Below are 20,026 nucleotides of genomic sequence, written 5' to 3'. Positions count from 1 at the left end.
TATTTTTTTCTTTAAGGAACATTGTGTTAGATTACTGCGTCCCTGACTGTGAGAGGTTAGTGTGGGTGGAGTCCTAACCAGTGGTGGCTTCTGCCTTACTTACCATTCAGACATGGGAGCAGGAAAATCACTCTTCCTTTTATTAGAGCATCGTTTCTTCACCAGCAGACATCAAACTGTTAAATCAGAAGTGTGCCTGACATGGAAAATGCAAAGTCATTGTGATAAGTAATCTTTGAAAGCAAGAAAAATATCAGGTTATGGTTTTGTCTTCAGTTTTTTTAAGCTACCCTAGGACTTATCACCATTTTCTGGAATTGCTTACGCTGGTGCCCGTCAGTAAAGCAGAGTAATCACAAGAGTTGTTTTTTATTATAAATTTTATATCCTATTTTCTTTTCTCTTTGTCCTCTATCAGCAGAGAGTTATTCAGCGATTTTTGAGGTGGCAATCCTGTTTTAAGACAAGAACTAGGATAATTCTCTCTTGTTTTTGGACTATGTTTGGGGTTTGATTTTTTTTTTTTTAGCTATTGAACTGTATCTTGTATTAGGATCATCTTGGAAGGCAAACAAAATGTTAATGAGCAACAAAAGATGCTTCTCTTTCTCTTTAAAATTTTCTGTTTACAATAATTATTTAAATTCCTTCTTATTGGCAGCAGAGCAGGGTTGTATTTTCAGGCAGTTGACTAACTGCAGGCAGCAGATGCATGTAAAATAGATTGCAATAAGATTCTATTTTTGAGATGTAGTGATTGGAAGGAAATCTTCTGTCAATCAGATATACATTAAAATGGTATTTATTTTTAAAATTGAATATTCTAGCTTTAAAGATTTGCAATTTTTTTCCCATTTAATAACTAAAATTGTAAAGGAAAGCTAAAGAATTAAGTGATAGAAATTTGCACCTGGAATTCAGAGTGGAACGTGATACTTAATGTGCAGCATAAATAGTGTAAATTGTCAGTTCTTCTGCATATTTGGGTACTTCTAAAGAAAATGAAAGAATTTTTTAAAACTTAAACTTTCCTTATTTTTATAGTTCTTCATGCTATTAGATATAATACATATTTTAAACAAGGGATTTTTTTCCCTGATGGAAGGCTAGCATACTGTGCCCTAACAGATTGAACAGCTGCATTGATTCTTTGAGATGCTTCACACTCAGGAAATATTCAGAAGTAAACATTGTCTTATGGGTATCAAAATACACCACATCACCAATATTGTGTCAATATTTAAAGACAAAATTCAGTTTTGCAGCAGCAGCCAAATAGATTCTAAGTGGGTGGGAGAGGGCTGGAAGAACCAGTAACCAGAGGAGGCTTCAGGAAAAAGGATTGGAAGCTTTCAGTAGAGGCTGGAGCTGCAGTTGCTGCTGCATGAGGGAGATACTTCTTGCTGCTCTATCTGGTCCTCTCCATGTTTGTTTTCAGGTGTTGTACAATAATAATTAATCCTGTGTCCTCATGCTGCAGTTCCTAGCTGTTCTTTGCTTACAGCTTGCCTGGGAGGTGACTGGAATCCCTGCACTTGGAGTTTTGTTGTTGTAATAATAGTTCACAGTAGACAAATATGGGAATGAGAAAGGTATGGAAGTAGTAAGAAAGCCCATTGTTCAAACAGGATGATTTAGTTCTCTCATCCTTCTTAAAATAAGAATTCATGTGTAGACCTATTGAAATTATATACATTCAATTTCAAAGTCATGGTGATTCCAGGTGTCTCCTTCTATTTAAGATCATATTTATTAATTTTAATTGCATTTGTGCTACACATAGTGAATCTGTTAATCATGTTAAATCAAAAACATAATTGATGGAATCTATTTTAAAAGCTGAATTAGAAAATATCACTTTCTGAATGAAAAAAAAAAGGACTTGACACACTCTTTCCTTCCATTGCTAGGCCATGGGAAGTGTGACTGTGGGAAGTGCAAATGTGATGAAGGCTGGTATGGTGAAGCTTGTCAGTATCCAACTACTTGCAATCTTACACGGAAGAAAAGCAATGAAATGTGCAAAAATTCTCAAGATATCATCTGTTCTGGGGCAGGTAAAACGTCTTTTGTTGCTTTTGATGACTTGATGTTGTCCCTGTGTTATCTTGAAAATCACTGTAATTTCTTTTTTTATTAGAAACTTTGTAGAGTATGTTTCAAGAGACTGAGAAAGATCTCTGTGTGTTCTAAAATGCTTAATCTTCCTATACGCCTGTTCCTGTGCATATGATATGCGTTGATTCAGAATGCCTACTTTAGTACTCTAGTTTATCCATAGCTATTTTAGGTTGATGAAACTGCAGCTGTCACGTATTTTGCCCATTAAAGGGTTATGGTAATGACATTAATGCAGAAAGGGATGTCATTTGTGTGTGTTTGTGTTTATAGCATGCAGAAATAGCATTTGTAAATTTGTTTTTCCAAGACATTTATAAGTTGTACCATTTTTTGAGACAGTTTGAACTCTAACAGTGGTTATTAAAAATAGATGTGGAAGATCTGCTGGATCATTGTAATGGTGCACTTCTCTGATACAGTAACTATTTTTCTCCAATTATTTAATTTTATATCTCATCTTAACTTAAAGAGGAAGTTCCATCCTTAAAAAACCCAAAAGACAAAAAAAGAAAGAGCCTTTTCAGCCTCTGCATACTTCACTGAAAAATGGTAGAATTTTGAAGGGCATTTGCTACTAGTCAAGGTTTCAGCCCAGAAATTGCCTTCCAGTTTTTCCATTACATTGATCCCCAAGCAAGGGGTTGTTTCAAGAACTCCACTTCTGCTCACTAGTACTGGCCTTTAATTTCTGTCTGGCTCCATACATTTTCATACAACAAAATTTCTCACAAGTTATTTGCTGACATGAACAAAGAACCCAAAAGATTTCTGGGGCTTGTTACAGAAAATCTAGGTTTTCACAACAAGACGTGAAACCACTTTAACATTAAATTTTAAGTATAAAGTATACTGAGTGACAATATATGTCTACATTGTGACAATAATAGTGATCATATGAAATCATGATTGTTCGGGTAACAAAGGAGAGACACCTAAATGAGAACCTGACTCTCAAAATAAGCCTTGTTTATTGTGATCAGTTGAAGTACTTAAGACTATTAAGATCTTTTTTTCTCTTTCTTTCCTTGGCTAGAAGTAGCTCCAGTCCATCACTGAGTCTTCGCAGGAAAAGTAATGTAGCTTAATAACCCCTGAAAGTGGATAAGGGGGAATTTTTAAGTAAGATATGGAGAAGAAGAAATGCTTTTGGTTTTGCTGGTATTAAACAGGATGGGAACTACAATGAGACTGGCTAGGGAGTTTTGGGGTAACTTTGGGTTCTAGCCACACCTATTTTGTCTTGATGGGATTGCCTTTTGCTGTACTGCCAATGTTGCCTTCAGGGTCTGAGCTCTGCATTTTAATTGCCAGTAGAGTATAGGAAGGAGTGACATGAGTTGCATAAAAAGTCCACTGGTGTCCCACAGCGAACAATTGTAATTTTTCTCATGAACCAATCAAGGGTCACCTAAAATTTAACTTTCCTGATTCAATAGTTCCTAATATTTTGACAGACCAACTAGGGTATCCTACCTAAATTGAGATTCTCTGTGTGAGCAGAGAATCCACTTCTAGTCAATGGGAAGGAATGAACAGTTTTAGGACACAATTGGCCTGACCTCTTTACATGCCCAATTTGTGAATCAATTTAGTATTTGATCTTTTTTCCTGTTTGTGAATTATCTGTGAACAAGATAGTTTTATCAAGATTTGTATTTTTTTTTAATTTTCCAAGTAATTGTAGCAAATAATTCTAGTTCTGTAGGTTACTTATATTGCATTTTCAGTTGTATTATTATTATTATTACTTTATTAAGATATAATATTACTATATTAGGTCTTGAAAACATTGTAAAATTTACTTTTTTAGGCTGGCCATGTTTGTTTGAGCCCCATTCTTCGGTTCTGTGCTTAGATTAATAAGATGTTTAGTAAAACATTTGTAATGCTGAAATGTAAAATGGTTTCTGCAAACTAATTGTGTAATATCAGCATAAAACTTCTACTTTGGAGGGCTTATTTTGTGTCAATTACCATGTTTTCTAAGATATTTATGGATATAAAGTGAGGAGTAGGAATCTTTTCAAGTAAGGTCCTTTTCTTTAAAACCTGTACTTGCTGGCATAGTGATGCCAATGACTGCTGAAAAGGCTTGTGCAAGTCCATTGACCATAAACCTCAGTTAACATGGTGTTGCACATTGTTCCTATCTTTACCCTTTTAATAAGGGTCATAGAGGTAGGGAAAAGGTGTGATTCTAATGTGATTTTATAGGGGGGTTGCTTTTTTTTTTACTGTATAACTCCTTGATAGGTTTATTTATAGCAGTTATATGTAGTATGTTCTAGACTAGAGAATATTCAAGAGGAAGTGGAGAAGCCAGTTTTTTGCTTTGCCCTTGCAACTGCTCTCCATGTCACATAGACTCTCTGAGTAAAAAGGGGGAAATTCTTCAATCCCTGGGAGCAAACAAACCACCTTTTTGTATTTGGGAGGGTGGGTCATGGAGAGAAGCAGCCACTGAGGTGAGAAGGTAACCCTGCTCAAAAAAAACAAGAAGCAAAAAGCTTAAAGTTTGATTGGGTTCAAATCACGAAATAACAAGATGTTATAGATGTTCCTACAGTTCTTCAAATGAATGGAACAACTTGTAACAGAAACACAGATTTGTAGGGGTTGGAAGGGACCTCAAGAGATTGAGTCCAACCATCCTCCCAAACCAGGTTCCTTAGGACAAATTGCACAGATAGGTGTGCAGAGGTGAACATCAATGCCACTGGAAAAATGTGCTTTGCAATGTAAGTGTTGATATGTTATTATAATACTTTTGGTTTGTTTAATGATTCTGTTAAGGTATTTTTCTGCAATGAGCTTGTCTGTTGTATGATTAATGCATTGCTGTGGTAACTGCTTTCTAGCTTGAGTCCTTTTTTCCTGACATGTGATCATAAGATCTTCATGCAGATGTTCCTCACCAGTGTTTCCTCCTTTTCATTCCTGGCTTTTTCTCCAAGACTATACTTACAAAATGTTACTCCTTAGATGATAGCTGTGGAAAAGAAACTGGAGACTAGAGCACAAAGGAACATATTTTTAGGTCCCCAGTATCTGTTGCTTTCACATACCATGGCTGTGGAACGGCACAAAACCAGTCTTCCTTCTTGAGTAAATGACTAAGATATTTTTTTCTCCTTTTAGTAGGCAAGAGAGATAATTTCCAAAGCTGACTTCATACCTCAGTTGTATGAAGTCAGACAAATCTAGGAGTAAAATGTTTGCAGCTAAGGTTAGGCTTTTTCTCGATGAGGATTGTTTCTGTATTTGTCTGTATTTGTCTAGATGATCTTTAGATTTCAGTCTTCTCAGAAATGAAGTATGTACCATAACTGAGACACTAATGAAACTCTTTCCATAAACTGCAGTCACTGAGTTCTCTCTTAAATGTTTACAGGCACATGTCAGTGTGGCAGGTGCAAATGTGCAAACTCAGAAGGAAACGGACTGGTCTATGGTAAATTTTGTGAATGTGATGACAGAGAATGCATAGATGATGAGACAGAAGAGATTTGTTCAGGTATGTATTTTCGTGAGTACAAGAAGAATGGTGAAGACTAATACAGCCTGTATAAAAATCAATTAATTGTGTGGACCTACAAAATGTCTTTGCTGAATGTATGAATTAAAATTAAAGGAACTGTATTTGCAAGAATTTAGCTTGCAAATTGTAAGTGGGAATTTCAGATGCAAAGATGAGCTAAGGAGGAGGTTACAGAACAAAGAAATCCTGTGACACCCTCCTCTTTTTGGAATCACTGCAAAGAGGATTACACAAGGTATTTCACTAAGGTAATTCATAGTTTAGTATGTCTGTCTTTAGTAGAATATAAGAAATATGAATACTTCATTGCAGAGATGAGAGCAAGATGGAGGACAAAAAAATTAAAAATAGATTATTAAGAATTTTGTCAAGTAAGCAAAAATTAAAAAGAGCAAGAATAAATGTTGGATAGAGCTCAGAAGCGATTCAGGAGATAAAAATGGAAAGGAATGAATGAAGAAAAAATTTGTCTATGATAGAAAAGGCACAAGAATAGATGGAGTGAACTCTGATGATAGAAAAGCAACCAAAATTGAAACTGTGCCTTCATTTCATTGTAAGATAGAAACTTGGCAATTAAATATTGTGCAATCCGTGCCATTTATGGCATTATAAATTCTGTGCCTATATTACTAGGGAGGCTTGTTCTTGAGCTGGAAGGAGCTACAAATATTTTTCAAGCTCTGCACATGCATACTGTGCCTGTACGTATACAGGACAGTTCAGAACTACTCTTAGACAATCCATACATATGTAGTCCTTGCTCTGTGTGTATGAGGGAGAACTTGTGTAAAATAGCTTCAATGTCTTTATCCTTACACAGTAAACAAAATTATATTTTTAAATGCCTTTGAAGGCAAAAAGGGCTTTTTTCTTTTTTTTGCATATGATTAGGTAGGGAATTTAAATGAGGAGATACAGAATAGTCCTCTGAAATCTAAATCCAGGAGTAAACTACAGTATTTCCAGTAACTACCTAAAATAAAATGAGTGGAGGGCAAGAGTTGTTATGTGCCAGTGATTCAATTTATATTGATTTGGTTGTAATCTTTAGATGTAGTACTAAATATGGTAAAAAGATACCATTTCTTTAGTTCCAGTAAGCTATTCTTCTACTTCTTTTTTGTCAGTTTTTTCCCCCCACCTGTGTTGCTGCTGGTTTATATTGTTAGTTTTTTAGTATCTTTTTTTTTCTCCTTATTTCTTCAAATGGTGCCATATTCCAAAACAGACCAGATGCATCTCTTTAAAAAAATAATTTTCTGTGTATGCAGAAATCAAAGTATGCTGATATGAAAGGACAAAATAAAATGCTGGTAGGTTCAAGTCCCTAAGGTCTGTGATTCATTAATATAAAACCCCTTACAGCTTATGTAAGTTTTGGAGCCTTCCAAAATAAATACAAGGTGCAAGCTAATGATGTGCTTGACTTGGTTAGGTCATTGCAAGCTGAGGAGTGCACATAGGTGATGAGTATTAGATGTTGCTTTGCTTTCTAACAAGCCTCGACAGTACATAGCCATATGTTCAACCATGTCTTTTGTAATAAAATCCAGCACATGAACCAAAGATCAAAGGTACATGCCTTCATTACAGAAAAAGCAGACCACACTTGCCTATCTGGTTATTGCTTCTTTCTCCCATCATAATGTCTCTTTTAATACCCCCTATGCCATTTATCCTTCCACAGGATTTCTACCACAGGAATCATTTTGGTTTATTTATGATGTAATAAAGAAAGCATTCCAATCTAGTTCTGCTTAGCTAGCAATGGCCCCTGGACACTCTCTGCTGACAGGGTGAACCTAATCAGTGCCTGTTGTACTTTCACAGTTTGTGTAGCACCTGCTTAGTCTCTATATGTCCTTCATTGCCCTTCAAGGTATGGGCAGGTCTTGGGGATTTTAACTGTCTTCAAAGAAAGCCAACTTGGGAGGGTCAAACTAATGAAAGAACTAAAGCTTCTACTTACATGCATTTCTAAAGCCTGCAGCTGTGAGCTAGAATTTTATCCTGGAAAAGCATACAATGCCGTGCTGAGATATGGATAACATGCATTTTAATCTTTGCACAAAGGGACTGCATTTTTTAAGCAAATCAGTTCTTAGGTAGGGCACAGTTACAAAGATGTATCAAGCTTTTCCAGCTTCAGTTGGATTTTCATCAGTCAGTTGACTATCACTTTTTATTTAAGTTATGTAAACTTTGGAATCAAATTATATCTTATTTTTAATAAAGTATCATAGTTTCTGACAAATTGAATTCTGAACATGATCTTTTTTTAGCTAAGGCCTTTTATTTTCTCCAGTCAAGAGCAAGAGGTAGTGGTAAACTATATCATTTAATTCATATTTATTTAAGGACTATACAAGCATGAGTGAAAAATGAAGTAGTGGTGTTTTAATCTGCAAAAAATGCCAGTAGATCAATTTTATTTACTCCTTCACTGTTTTTCCCTTTATTTCTTGTCTACTGTTCAAGAACAACCTTTTGATAATAGGCATTACTTTAGACTGTCTTTGTTCTTTAGTTATCTAAGTAAGATTCTATTTTTTAACTTGTTATTTTTTTTTTGACGTGTAACCAAATAGTTATAATGAAAATTTCACTTGTAATTGTCAAAAGAGGAAAAAAATGTGCTGCACAGGTCTAAATTTGCACTCTTGATGGTTTTAAGGATATACATCTGCTAAGCCTGAGATATCTAGAGAAAAAAATGAACAAGATGCTGACTTGATCCTTCTAGTAAAGAATTAACTTAGCTTTAAGATTAGTGAGGGCTGCAGCTACTTAATTTAAATGGTTTCTGACAATTGAAGCACATGGCAAAAGTACCTTAGTGGATCAAAATGTTCAAGAGCTGGTTTCATCAAGCCTCAGATGACCCAACTATCATTTTTGGAGGTGAGTGGTTTGTTAAGTGAACATCTAAAAGGTTTATTTTGCTAATTCTTATGTTTCGTGAATTGGTTTATCCATGTTCAAAAATATTAACAGGTAAGAAGGGAAGCCATATACAACTTAGACAGCAAATCAAGGGCCCTCTTCTAGAATTATCTGGGGAGTCAAGAACGCACAATGCTTTCTTAGACATGACAAGTACTGTGGGAAAGCATGTCTTCTCTTAATGTTTAAGGCTGTGGTTAAATTTTAGTTATTAACATTTACTATCTTCCAAATTTACCTCTAAAGTTTAAAAATTTAAGCTTACAAATGTAAAAATATTGATGTTATTTTCTTAGTGCTGATTGATTAGGTTTAATCTATGACTAGCTGAAGAAATGTTCTAAAATAGACTTGGGGAAAAGTATAATTCAAATATCCTTTGTCTTATTGCATGTAGGTATAGACGGTCTATAAAGTGTTTCTATTCTGAGTCTAGCACTAAAAGTTTTTAAAAGATCAAAACAGTTAAATTGTTAATGCCTTTTAAAAACTTGCCTCTTTCTCACTGTATAAAATTTGTTTTGGGTTAAGGCCATGGAAAGTGTTACTGTGGAAACTGTTACTGTGAGGCTGGTTGGCATGGAGATAAATGTGAATTCCAGTGTGACATCACCCCCTGGGAGATCAAGAAAAGATGCACATCTCCAGATGGCAAAATCTGCAGCAACAGAGGTGTGTCATTCACACGTTCCTTCTATGTATTTTTATATAGCTTGCTTTTATTTTACATATACATTTCTGCAGTAGGACATGGATTGTGTTTGCTGATAGTTTCTAGTCTGTTCTCACTTATTTCAAATCTGGATATATGTTGCCAAGTGACTGGGTAGATACCTGTCTTTAGGTACGTACACAAATTCATGCCCATTTCTAGATTAAGCTGACCCAAAGTTTTTCATTTTTGTAGTAAGGCTGAGCAGGATAATTTGTTAGTATATATGCTTTGGTGAGAGATGTCTTTCAAAATAAAATATTAGCAGATTTTTGGCAGTAAATGGTTTGGGGCTGTAAGGCCAACAGGACTTCATGTCAATTCACTCTTGAAGACTCACAGTTGGATAGGGAAAATGAAAATGCAAAGTGTTCAGTTTCCATTCCATTCTGAATGAACAACTAAGAAGAATTCACTAACAATGCTGTGGAATGCACACAGAGCTAGAAAGGTAGACTTCACACAGTATTTCTAAATATATAGAGTTTTATTTGCACAAAGTTCCAAAATATGAATCTTGCCTCATACTTCTGTCTGATTTTGCCATTGGTGACAAAAAGGGGAATAGTACAAAATGAGGTTGCTTTTTACCAGCTACTATGCTTGGTTTCATTGTACAAAGATTTAGAAGAAGTGTTAAATTTTTTTGGCAGTAGTCCAGAATTACGACAGTAGAACATACACACAAGTCACATGGATACCTCTCTTAAAACACCTCTACTGACAAAACTTGCTATTGTGTGAACATCTAATCGTCCTGACAGCACTTAGAAAACTCTTTAAATTATGGGGAAACCAGAAGATTGGCTCAAATACAGAGATTATATAGGCTCATTTAGCCTTGGGACTTTAGCAGTAAAAAATATTTCTATAAATCTGGAAATAAGGTAGCTTCAGATCAGATGCTTTGTTTGCACCAAGAAAGTAACGTTAAAAAAATTTCTGGTCAAATCAATTGTTTTGGTTCAAATTTGAAAATTTATTATGCAAGTATTTGTTTAAATTTACATTTAAATTAATTACTTTCTAATTAGGGAAATGAGGCTAAATAGTATATCTGATATCCTGAATGGGTGTAAACATGTATACAAAGGTGCATTCATGGGATAGTTTTAGCCTTTCATGTTGTACTCGATGATCTCTCAGGGTCCCTTCCAACCACTATGATTCTATTTGTGATTTTATCCGTATAAAATTTTTGTAGGCTTGACTACATAAAATAATTTTCCAACACAGTATTTCTACTCTCTTTAGTCCTATTTATCCAGTTTTCTGTGTTTATGCATCTTGTGATATAGGTACAGTTCATCTTGTCAGTCCTGAGCCTCCTAAAACTGACATACTGAGGCAAGCCACGCTGTCCAGCCTCTTTCAGTGCTAAGATGGTTAGGTTGTCTTTATCTTTCTACCAGCTGTCTAGTCAAGCAGCTGGGACCAGATGTAAGCCTTTAGATTTTTTTTAAACTTCTGTGAGATGGTGTTTTGCATTCTGATATCCAGGACAGCTGATCCAAATTAACTTTGAAGTTGCTTCTGGGAGGATTAATCACTCTCCAGAGATGTTTTTGGGGAGAGTTGAGGACTGGTTTGGTTTTTTGGTTTGGTTTTTTTTATTATTCTCCTTCAGTAATGTCACTGAAATGTAGAAGTATCAAAAATCAGGTGACAATTTCTCAAGGGTTTTCTTGGTGGCTTTAGCACTTAACAGGGCAGCATCTCTTTCTGTTTCATGTAACTGTCATGTGTGCCTGATTGCGCAGACCTTCTCTTTTTAAAGACCATGCTTAGATATATGTGTACTCTTTAGTCATCCTGTCCTGTTGTTCTCAAATGCAGTATGTTGCTGAGAATGTTTTGAATAAGAAGATAGAGGCTTTGGTGTAGTAGCAGAAGATGAAGCTACTCTCCAGGAAACGAACCATGTGCATCTGGAAGATTAGGCCACTTTTTTGTGCCTATTGGCATCTCAAAAAAAGTAGTGAGCATGTGGTCCTGAAGCACATTTGGATTTCTGAATAAGAAAATTGTCTTTTTTTTTTTGTTCTGACTTTTTGTAACTAGGTAGGATGTGTGTTCAACTATACAAGTAAGGCTGTGCCAAATTAGTATATCTGTCACATTTCACATTTCCCTTCTTACTGTAAACATCAGGGTGTGGTCCTGAATATTGACTTGGGAAAAGTATCATTTATGTGTAGATCTGTGATGATCTTAGGTAAAAAAATTACCTCCTAGATATTTTCAACTGGATTAGAATTTAAATGCCCTTTTAGTTTAAATGTTTGTGTTTTAACAATCATTAATTATCCACTGTGCCCAAGCCCAAGTCATTTAAACAGCATTGATTTTTATTGTCATTAGTGTCAGGGCAAATTACTCTTGATGTCAAAGATTTTTCAACTGGTGCACTATATTTTCCCGTTGATTCCTAGCAAGGCGTAACAGCAGAAAAGAAACTTGAACAGGAAGCCAACTTGTTTTTATAAAGTACTACTACTAAATAATCATAGAACATTTTAAATCATAGAAGATGAGCATACGCTCATGATTAACACTTGCAGCTTTGAAACTGGGCTCCTGTGAGAACAGAAAATTCACAAGTGTAAATTCCTGTAATCAAACTACTATTACTCTAAATTGCTCAGTTAATCTTCTATCTCTGCATCTTTTTTTCCCATTCTTTCTTTTTCCCCTTCTCTTTTTCTCTTTCCTAGGCACATGTGTATGTGGAGAATGCACATGCCATGATGTGGACCCAACTGGTGACTGGGGAGATATTCATGGAGATACCTGTGAGTGTGATGAAAGAAACTGCAAAGAAGTGTATGATAGATATTCTGACGACTTCTGTTCAGGTAAAGAATATCTATAAAAGGAAATTATGTGCAGTTTTATAACAAAAGCATCCAATTGGTCTGATTTTGCACTTCCTTGGTGCTCCAATTCTTATTTTCCTAGCTTAAATTATACCAACCTTTAGCTGTCTTTTGAGGGAGTGGATTTCTTTAATTAAAATGCATCATTCTTTAAGAAAAAAAAATAAATTCCAGTGCTAAAACTTCCTTAAAACATGTCCTTTTTTTTCTATGCCTCTTAACAAAATTCTGTAAATATGAAAAGGTTTTAGGTGCCCATGTCCCTTCTGATATTCTTGTCTTCAGTGTAGCCTAACGTAAATTGGAGAAAGGTTGAAATTTTAATATGTATATATCCTTCCTTGAGGAAGTTTAAATTTGAAAATTTGTCAGATCAAACTTTATATTTTATTTCATGTTATTTGTCAGGGGGTGGACACGTGACAGAAAGAAGATAGAGAAAATGTGAACAAATGAGTTAATGAAAAACAGTGCCTTAGGAATACAAATTGACCTGACAACAAGTAGAATAGCGATATGTAGAAAATATGAATGTGTGGTCCAGCTATACTTCACTGACTGTATACATCCTAGACATTTTCCCCTTCCTTTCTTCTTCTGCTTGTACTTCAGATCATTATATTCCAATTAGTTAATATCCATCCATCCAAGGCTTGCAGAGTATTTAGTTTGATGCTTCATGTATCAACAAACAAAAGCTGAGACTCTGAGTGAGACCTTGCATACAATTACATATAGTTATTGATAAAGATGCTAATACTGGGCAGGAGGGAAGGACTTTGATCAGTGCACAGCATGCAATTTATATACCCAGGAATTTTGTGTAAACAAATGAGGGTGGTTTCAAAGAGCCGACAGATTACAGGTTGTTTGCTCTAATGCATCCTATAGAAATCTAATCTGACCTAATTAATAATAGGAAGAATGTGGTCACATCAAGGAAAATAATGATGTGGGTTATTCTCCTATTACTAGAATGAGAGATCCTTCATAGAAATATAATGGGCATTGTCTGTAATAGGGAGAGAAGGCTGAAACAAATATAATACATAAAATTCTTAGCCTCTTTGCCTGGCATAAAGGTGAAAGGTTTCTCAACTGTTGCTTTAAAAAGAAAATAAATCTTGATGAGTTGCTAGCTAAAAATATGGGGGGGTGGGGGGGGGAAGCAGCAAAAACCTTCAGTGAATTGGTTTGTTTGTTACAGTTTCAGCCTCTGACAAATATTATATAGGCTTATTTAATTAATAAGCTGTAAGAAGTAGAGCTGCAGTCATGAGAGCAGCAGGAGGGTTGAGATTGGGAGGCTGTCAATTGTTGATTGTATTATCGTGTTGCTGAGTGTGTTTTAGCACTCGGGGACTGATCAAAATGTCAGCATCAGCTAAAGAATACAAAGCAACAAAACAACATGGTAAGTATGTTCTGTAGTTAAGGGTGAACACAAGAGTTCCCAGCCTAATTAGATTAAAGCAGCCCTGTGGCATCTACAGCTAATGCTGCATCACTGAAAAGGGGCTTCCAACTCCCTCTTTCCCAGGCATTATTGCCCAGGGTGATAGTGGTTGTAAGAAAGCGGTGTGTAAGGAAGTATGGACAGTTGCAAATGAGCTATGGAGATGATACTGCCATATGACTCTGCATTAAGGACTAGTACAGCATTCTTTATTACACAGACATAACCGTAAATGAGGAAACCTTATGAGAGATATGAGGTACTCATATGGCCTGCTTGATATAGCGAAAACTTATGTTGCAGTATAGTTCAGTTGTTCTATCTAATCAGCCAAAATTTTAGTAGCACTACTTATTCTTATTCTTATGTTTTAGAAAAGCCTGATTTATCGTTAAGTGGCCATCCAAGTATGCATTGCTCAAACAGATTGAGCAAAACTCTCCATTTGCACTTGAAGCAGCATGAACAATGTCTTATAGTCCTGTTGTTTAGTCCTGTTTCAGAAATGGGCAAGATGCCTATATTAATTTTGGTTTATTGTGGTGGGCAGACAGAATCTACAATTACATCAAAGAATAGCTAGCAGAATTATAATTGGAACAGTATATCTATTTATTTATCTGAAATAAATTAGCTTAGTGTACAATGTGTGCACAGGTTGTGTGTGTATGCAAAATATCCTAATTTTTCCTCACAGGCACTTGTAAAATGATTTAGTGTGAATCCAAAATGGATTAGGGAAAATAATACATCTCTCTTAAAAACCTACATCAAATGTAGCTGATACAAAAACCTTTCCTGTCTTGTTCTGCCAGCCTAATAGGTAGAGACAGGAAATCACATTGTCCTGAGTAGCAGATTGAAATGATAGGAGATCATGTTTACATGTAAAAAGTTTTACTGTAGCTGAATGAAAAGCTATGTTTATTTCATAAACTACAAATGACAGGAATTGACAGCCCTGCTGTGAGGATTTAACATCACACAACAGCAGCTGCCTCCAGAAGCTTCATATGGCTTGGGGTGACTGTCAATTTGCAGTACCTCATATTGGCAACCGGATGCTTTCTTTTAACATCTGAAGTGCTGTTAAGTATGTTACTGAATGATTTTCTTTCAGAGGTGTTTGCAACATTAAAGTTATTCTTTTCCTTTAAAGAGAAAATGGCTTTCATGACTTGACAGAGAAAGAAAAAAGGCTTCCATAAGAAAATTCCTACATTCACACGTCTCATTAGTTCCTTTGCTGTGGCTCTAGCAAAAAAAATTAAAAAGTATGAAAGAACATCATCCTCTCATAAGTATCTATCTGGATCAGGGAACATATGTCCAATGCACACCCTGTCAGTAGGCACACATGAAAGCAAGGGACAGAATCATACAATCATAGAATGGTTTGTCTTGGAAGGGACCTTAAAGACCATCTAGTTCCAACCCCCCTACCATGCGCAGGGACATTGTCCACTAGACCAGGCTGCCCAAAGCCCTCTCCAACCTGCCCTTCAACACTGGTGGGGCAGCCACAGATTCCCTGAGAAACTTTTGCCAGAGACTCACTACCCTCACAGTGAAGAAATTCTTCTTAATATCTAATCTAAATCTACCATTTACACAAGGGGAGCATTTAATGCTTTTCGGTGAGAACAAATAACATGTAAAGAAAAAAGTTATTCTTGTGACATTGGTAAGACTTGTGTTCTGGGAATTACTCTCATAACTTGCTTCCTCCCATTTACTCCCTGCAAATTGATAAATACATATGTTTTAGAAATACAAATCAGTCATAAAATGCATGTAGGCTTAGAAAGGGATAGAAAATCCATGTTGCTATGGTTTTGAAGAAGAACCTGGGTAGACAAGTGGACATCAGAGCAATGCTTTGATGTCCTGTGTCCAGTGAATGATTCTGAAAATTGTGAGAGAAGATCTAACCTGCAGTCAGAGCTCATGAAAAAAAATACTTGATTTTGTGGCAAGTAATGTTTTTGCTGATGCTCATGCATTCCTCATCCGGTGAAAGGAACATTTTGTATTGCCAGAATCCTACTGCTTTATACAAAGAGCATTAGTCTCATGATGAAGGGAACTGGGCAATTCGCATGTATTTTCTTAGTTGGGTTATGTTAGCATTCATATAAAGGAAATAGATTGGATGGCTCTCCAAATTAAGTTCTTAGGAGGGATTCACCCTAACTTCTTGTTGTCCCATTTCTTAAAAGGATATTTCTAGAAAAGCTTTTATGAGGTTCAGTTGGTTTTCCTCACCTCAACATGGACAGTAAAAGTTGCCTTTATGTTATTATGTTCAGACGTCATCAGGAAGAGTCAAGTTAGTTATGAGATACCAAACCCACATCCAACTGCCCTACTAAAATGAGAATTCATTATGTCCAGGATTTTATTTGCACATGATTATTTAGTGTAAGGCACTGGTTTGGGACTCGCAATTGGTGTGACACTGCTTGTCTTTAGTGGATCGTGTTGATTGCAAGTAGATAAAAGGTGGTATTGATATATTGATAAGCTGCAGCTGGGATAGAAAAAGAAGAGCATAAAGGTAAATTAAAAGCCTTATGACGGCCCCAGTTTTTGAGACAGTGGTGAAATGTGTATTTGTAATGACTATTCCACCCACCTTTAAGAAAAAAATTTCAAAGGAAATATAGCTTGAATGGAATGATAGACTGGTACTATTGTCAGGAAAAAAGGTAGTTACAGTCAATTGATTGTATTTTTTTTTTCCAGTCTGATTCTTTAATGAAACCACAACTTTGATAAAGCTCATCTAATCATGAGGCTTTAACAACTATTAGCAGTATGGAGTCTAATCTTTAATTGTATTCATTGTAAAGGTCACGGACAGTGTAATTGTGGAAGGTGTGACTGTAAAGAAGGGTGGATTGGGAAGAAGTGTGAACATCCACGTTCTTGTCCATTGTCAGTTGAGGAAAGTGCTAAGAAATGCCAAGGAAATTCTAACTTACCTTGCTCTGGAAGAGGTAAGCACATTTCTGGAAGAATTTTTATGCCCTTAAAATGTATTTCAATTAAAATAAATATGTCCAGCATTACTAATACAGAAAAAAATGTGAACTTTCATGGCTTACCGTGCGTGAATCACACCCGCGTAACTTGTGAGCTCTGAGAAGGGAGGAGAAGAATACCAAGGTCACCTGTTTTTCTTGTCATCTAGTGCTTTGTATTTTATTTTGCATATCTCAACGTTTATTTTGAAGGTTTTCAAGGATGCATTGAAAATTGCTGCAGTTAAGTTTTTGTTCAAGATACATTAAAATACAAACCTATTCCATGCATTCTTTGACAAAAACAGCCCGAGATTTTTGGTCTCTGTAAAATGTTGTAGCACCCTTGTGATAAGAGCTGTTTGGTTTTACACCACATAAGAACCTGACCTGCTGAGTGCAGGACTGACTTCTAAAATGAAGATGTTCTTCAGTGCAGATTGCTAGTTAGCCACCAGCCTTACATTTGAAAGCATTTCTTTGTGACACCGTAGCCTTTTGAAAAGCTTTGACTAAAAATATATACTGTCATACATACTGCTGAAATACATGTTGCAAGCAAAAGGAAACTTTTCTCAGAAGGAAAAGGACCTGCTAATTTTCATCTGTCACTGTGTGAAATGTAGTTTTATGCAGAGAGAAGAGAGAAAAGTAACTGAGAGATGGAATTTTGCTAGAACTTGTAATTGAAGTTCTGCCCACTTAAGTATTTGCTGGAAAAGGTCTAAAGTTACTCTTGAATTATTGCATTTGACCCTAAATGTCATTTCATTTGCAATTTCTTCTTTCTCTAATATTATCTAACATAGTCAAAAAATTGTAGGCTGTCCACCTAAGTTAGCACGGTGATAATTGTGTTTTTCTGCTGTTACAAATGTGTAGGAACTCATAATTTAGCAAATGCAGCAATAGCTCTATTTTAAAATAACTACATCTTTACAGATTGTTGCTTACTTTTTTCTTAATTAAGCTATTGTTTTCCAGCAAATTACATCTCTCTTGCTAAAAATTCTCAAAGGAATTTTTGGCGACAAGGTAGGTGGAACATGGGCACCTGTATTAAATTAACTGCATTATGTTGTTCATGATTGCAAGAACTTTAACTAAAAGAAAGGAGTGTTGACAATACTTATAAAAAATTATTTAGTTTTAATACTAGCTCCCTCTTCTTGTTCTCATTTGATGCTGAAAGTATCTTCTCTCATCTGCTTCACCAGGACATGTGTACTTTAAGCATTTTTAGTCACTTCTATGACTTGATTGCATTGTACGCTATAAGAGTCAAATGACTTGCTTCTTTCCACCGTTTCTGGGTATAATAAAAGATGTGAGAAAGTTCCTGTACTGCTGAAGTGATGTAGGTGATTAGCTCTTACAGAAAATTGTCATTGAACTTGCACAGTTAAATGCTTTGGTCTCATTTGAAAATCCTACTGCTTCTCATTATAGCTTCTCATTGGCAGAAGTGTTACACAAATGAATGAAACATAACAAAGATTTCCAACCAACACAACCTCTTTCAAGTCTTGTGGAGTGGGAAAGGCCATGACCTTGTAATATTACCCCCAATTTTTCTGAAGGGCATAGGAAGGATTGTGTGACAAGGAAAGTTCCAGAGGAAATGGAAGCATTACCTTTTCCATTTAAACATTATTTTTTGTAGTAACCTCCTTGTAATGTTTTTCTCCTGGTTACGGTACAAGGGCAGTAAGTCCTTGAATAGGTCAATAAACCACTGCACTGCTGGAGAAGTTGTGTACTCAACATCCTTATTTAATGTGATTGTTTAGTAAGGCAGTTCATGTATGGACTGCAGAACAGAGACCCCAGAGATGCAGCTGCATGACTTCATAACTTTACCATGTATTGAGTTTCCTTGAAGGTTTTTTATGCATCTGTACCATTTGTTTCTAGGTTGGTCAAAACCATCTGTGATAGTTAAAGTACTGTTTTGCAATCACTTCCATAGCCTTGGATAAAGACATTGAAGGACAAAGCATTTTTAATGCCATATAGATAGCCATAAAGTGTAGGGAGAAAAAGACAGAATTGTTACAATGCCTAGTCTATTTTCTATAGTCTCTGTCTAAACGTTGACTCACGCTCAGAGTTTCAGGTGGAGGAGTTTGAAATTCAGTCATGATACTCTATTCTCAAGATTAACAAAACTCATATTACCTAGATGGTATTTTCTTGTAGAAATATTAAGTATTATTTCAAAATGTTATAATCCTTCACTTACACTATTAAAATAAAATCCATGGGCTGCTTGAGTAAGTCTTGAATAAACAGTCCTTCCAAGTTTTAGATCTGTCTATTTTTAGTTTTTGTGCATTTTGTAAAACTTTCAAATATGGAAGAAGATAAAAAGTCCCAATAATTCAGCTTCAACCTTTAAACTCTCCAGTAACAATTGCAGAAGGTCAACTAAGAAAAAAATAATGAAAAAAACACCCAATCTGAGCCAGCAAATTCTCTAACTTCGACATAAAAAAGGTTTGGGATATGTATATTGTTGTGTTAAAGATATGGGATGGTGGGGGCTTACATTAAAAAAACCACAAAGAAACAACTTCAGAAATGTTTATAATATCATACAAATCACGACAAAATGATACTCTTAAAAAATGTTCAATCACTCAGAGGCACTAAGAGCTTCCATCTTTGAACTTAATTTTAGTAAGGTGCTTATTTTATACCTTATACTTCATTTTTACAGGTGTTTATGAATAGAAAAGAGGATGTTAGCCTAATCTTATCTTTTTTGTGATTCAGTGACCCAAAGTTTCTAATATGAAGTTTTCATATAAAGTAAAAGATTTGTATATAAATGTACCCACATTTTTATTAGTTACCTTTAAGGCACATTATTCTCCTACATAGTAACCTCAACAAGAAAAAAACAAATGTAGAGAGAGAAAGATCAGAGAAAGAAAGATTTTTTGTAAGTAAAGTGTTCAATGTAGCAGGGATGCATAAAAGTTGTATTAAAAATGCTAGAGAATGAAAAGGAAGTTATGAAGAACATGACCTAATTAGTTAATCTCTATCTATAAAATATTATAGATTATGATTTCTCAATTTGCATTTCACTCTCCTGAGCACTGAACTTGTATTTCAGACTGTAATTCCCTCCCTGATTTTCCCCAATCATTCACAAGAATACTAAACTGTTTCACAGGTGTTGGTCAGCATGTGGTGAGATCAGAGATGCTGCCAAAAATATATTTCACCATGATCTTAGCTGCTTCAGTAGGTGAAGGAGAAACAACACTTTATATTGACTTTGAGCAGTGAGAATGTCTACCTTCTCAAATGATGGTATAAAGGCAGAGGAAATACAGATCCTCTCTG

At 35.5% G+C, this 20,026-nt stretch overlaps 1 protein-coding gene across 1 annotated transcript in view; it reads left to right on the top strand.

Annotated features, from left to right (window-relative positions):
* The window catches only part of ITGBL1 (integrin subunit beta like 1), a gene marked incomplete at its 5' end in the record, with an annotated part of 149,073 nt that overhangs the window by 59,296 nt on the left and 69,751 nt on the right, over positions 1 to 20,026 (top strand). Inside the window, 5 exons of the mRNA XM_084268891.1 lie at positions 1,911 to 2,057; positions 5,513 to 5,635; positions 9,137 to 9,277; positions 12,032 to 12,172; positions 16,502 to 16,648. Coding sequence (XP_084125017.1) covers positions 1,911 to 2,057; positions 5,513 to 5,635; positions 9,137 to 9,277; positions 12,032 to 12,172; positions 16,502 to 16,648 — 699 coding nt within the window. The remainder of the gene's footprint in view (positions 1 to 1,910; positions 2,058 to 5,512; positions 5,636 to 9,136; positions 9,278 to 12,031; positions 12,173 to 16,501; positions 16,649 to 20,026) is intronic.

The sequence above is a fragment of the Gallinula chloropus genome, assembly GCF_964237585.1.
Source record: "Gallinula chloropus genome assembly, chromosome: 1".
NCBI classification, from domain to species: Eukaryota; Metazoa; Chordata; class Aves; order Gruiformes; family Rallidae; genus Gallinula; species Gallinula chloropus.
This window is presented reverse-complemented; position numbering and strand designations above follow the sequence as displayed.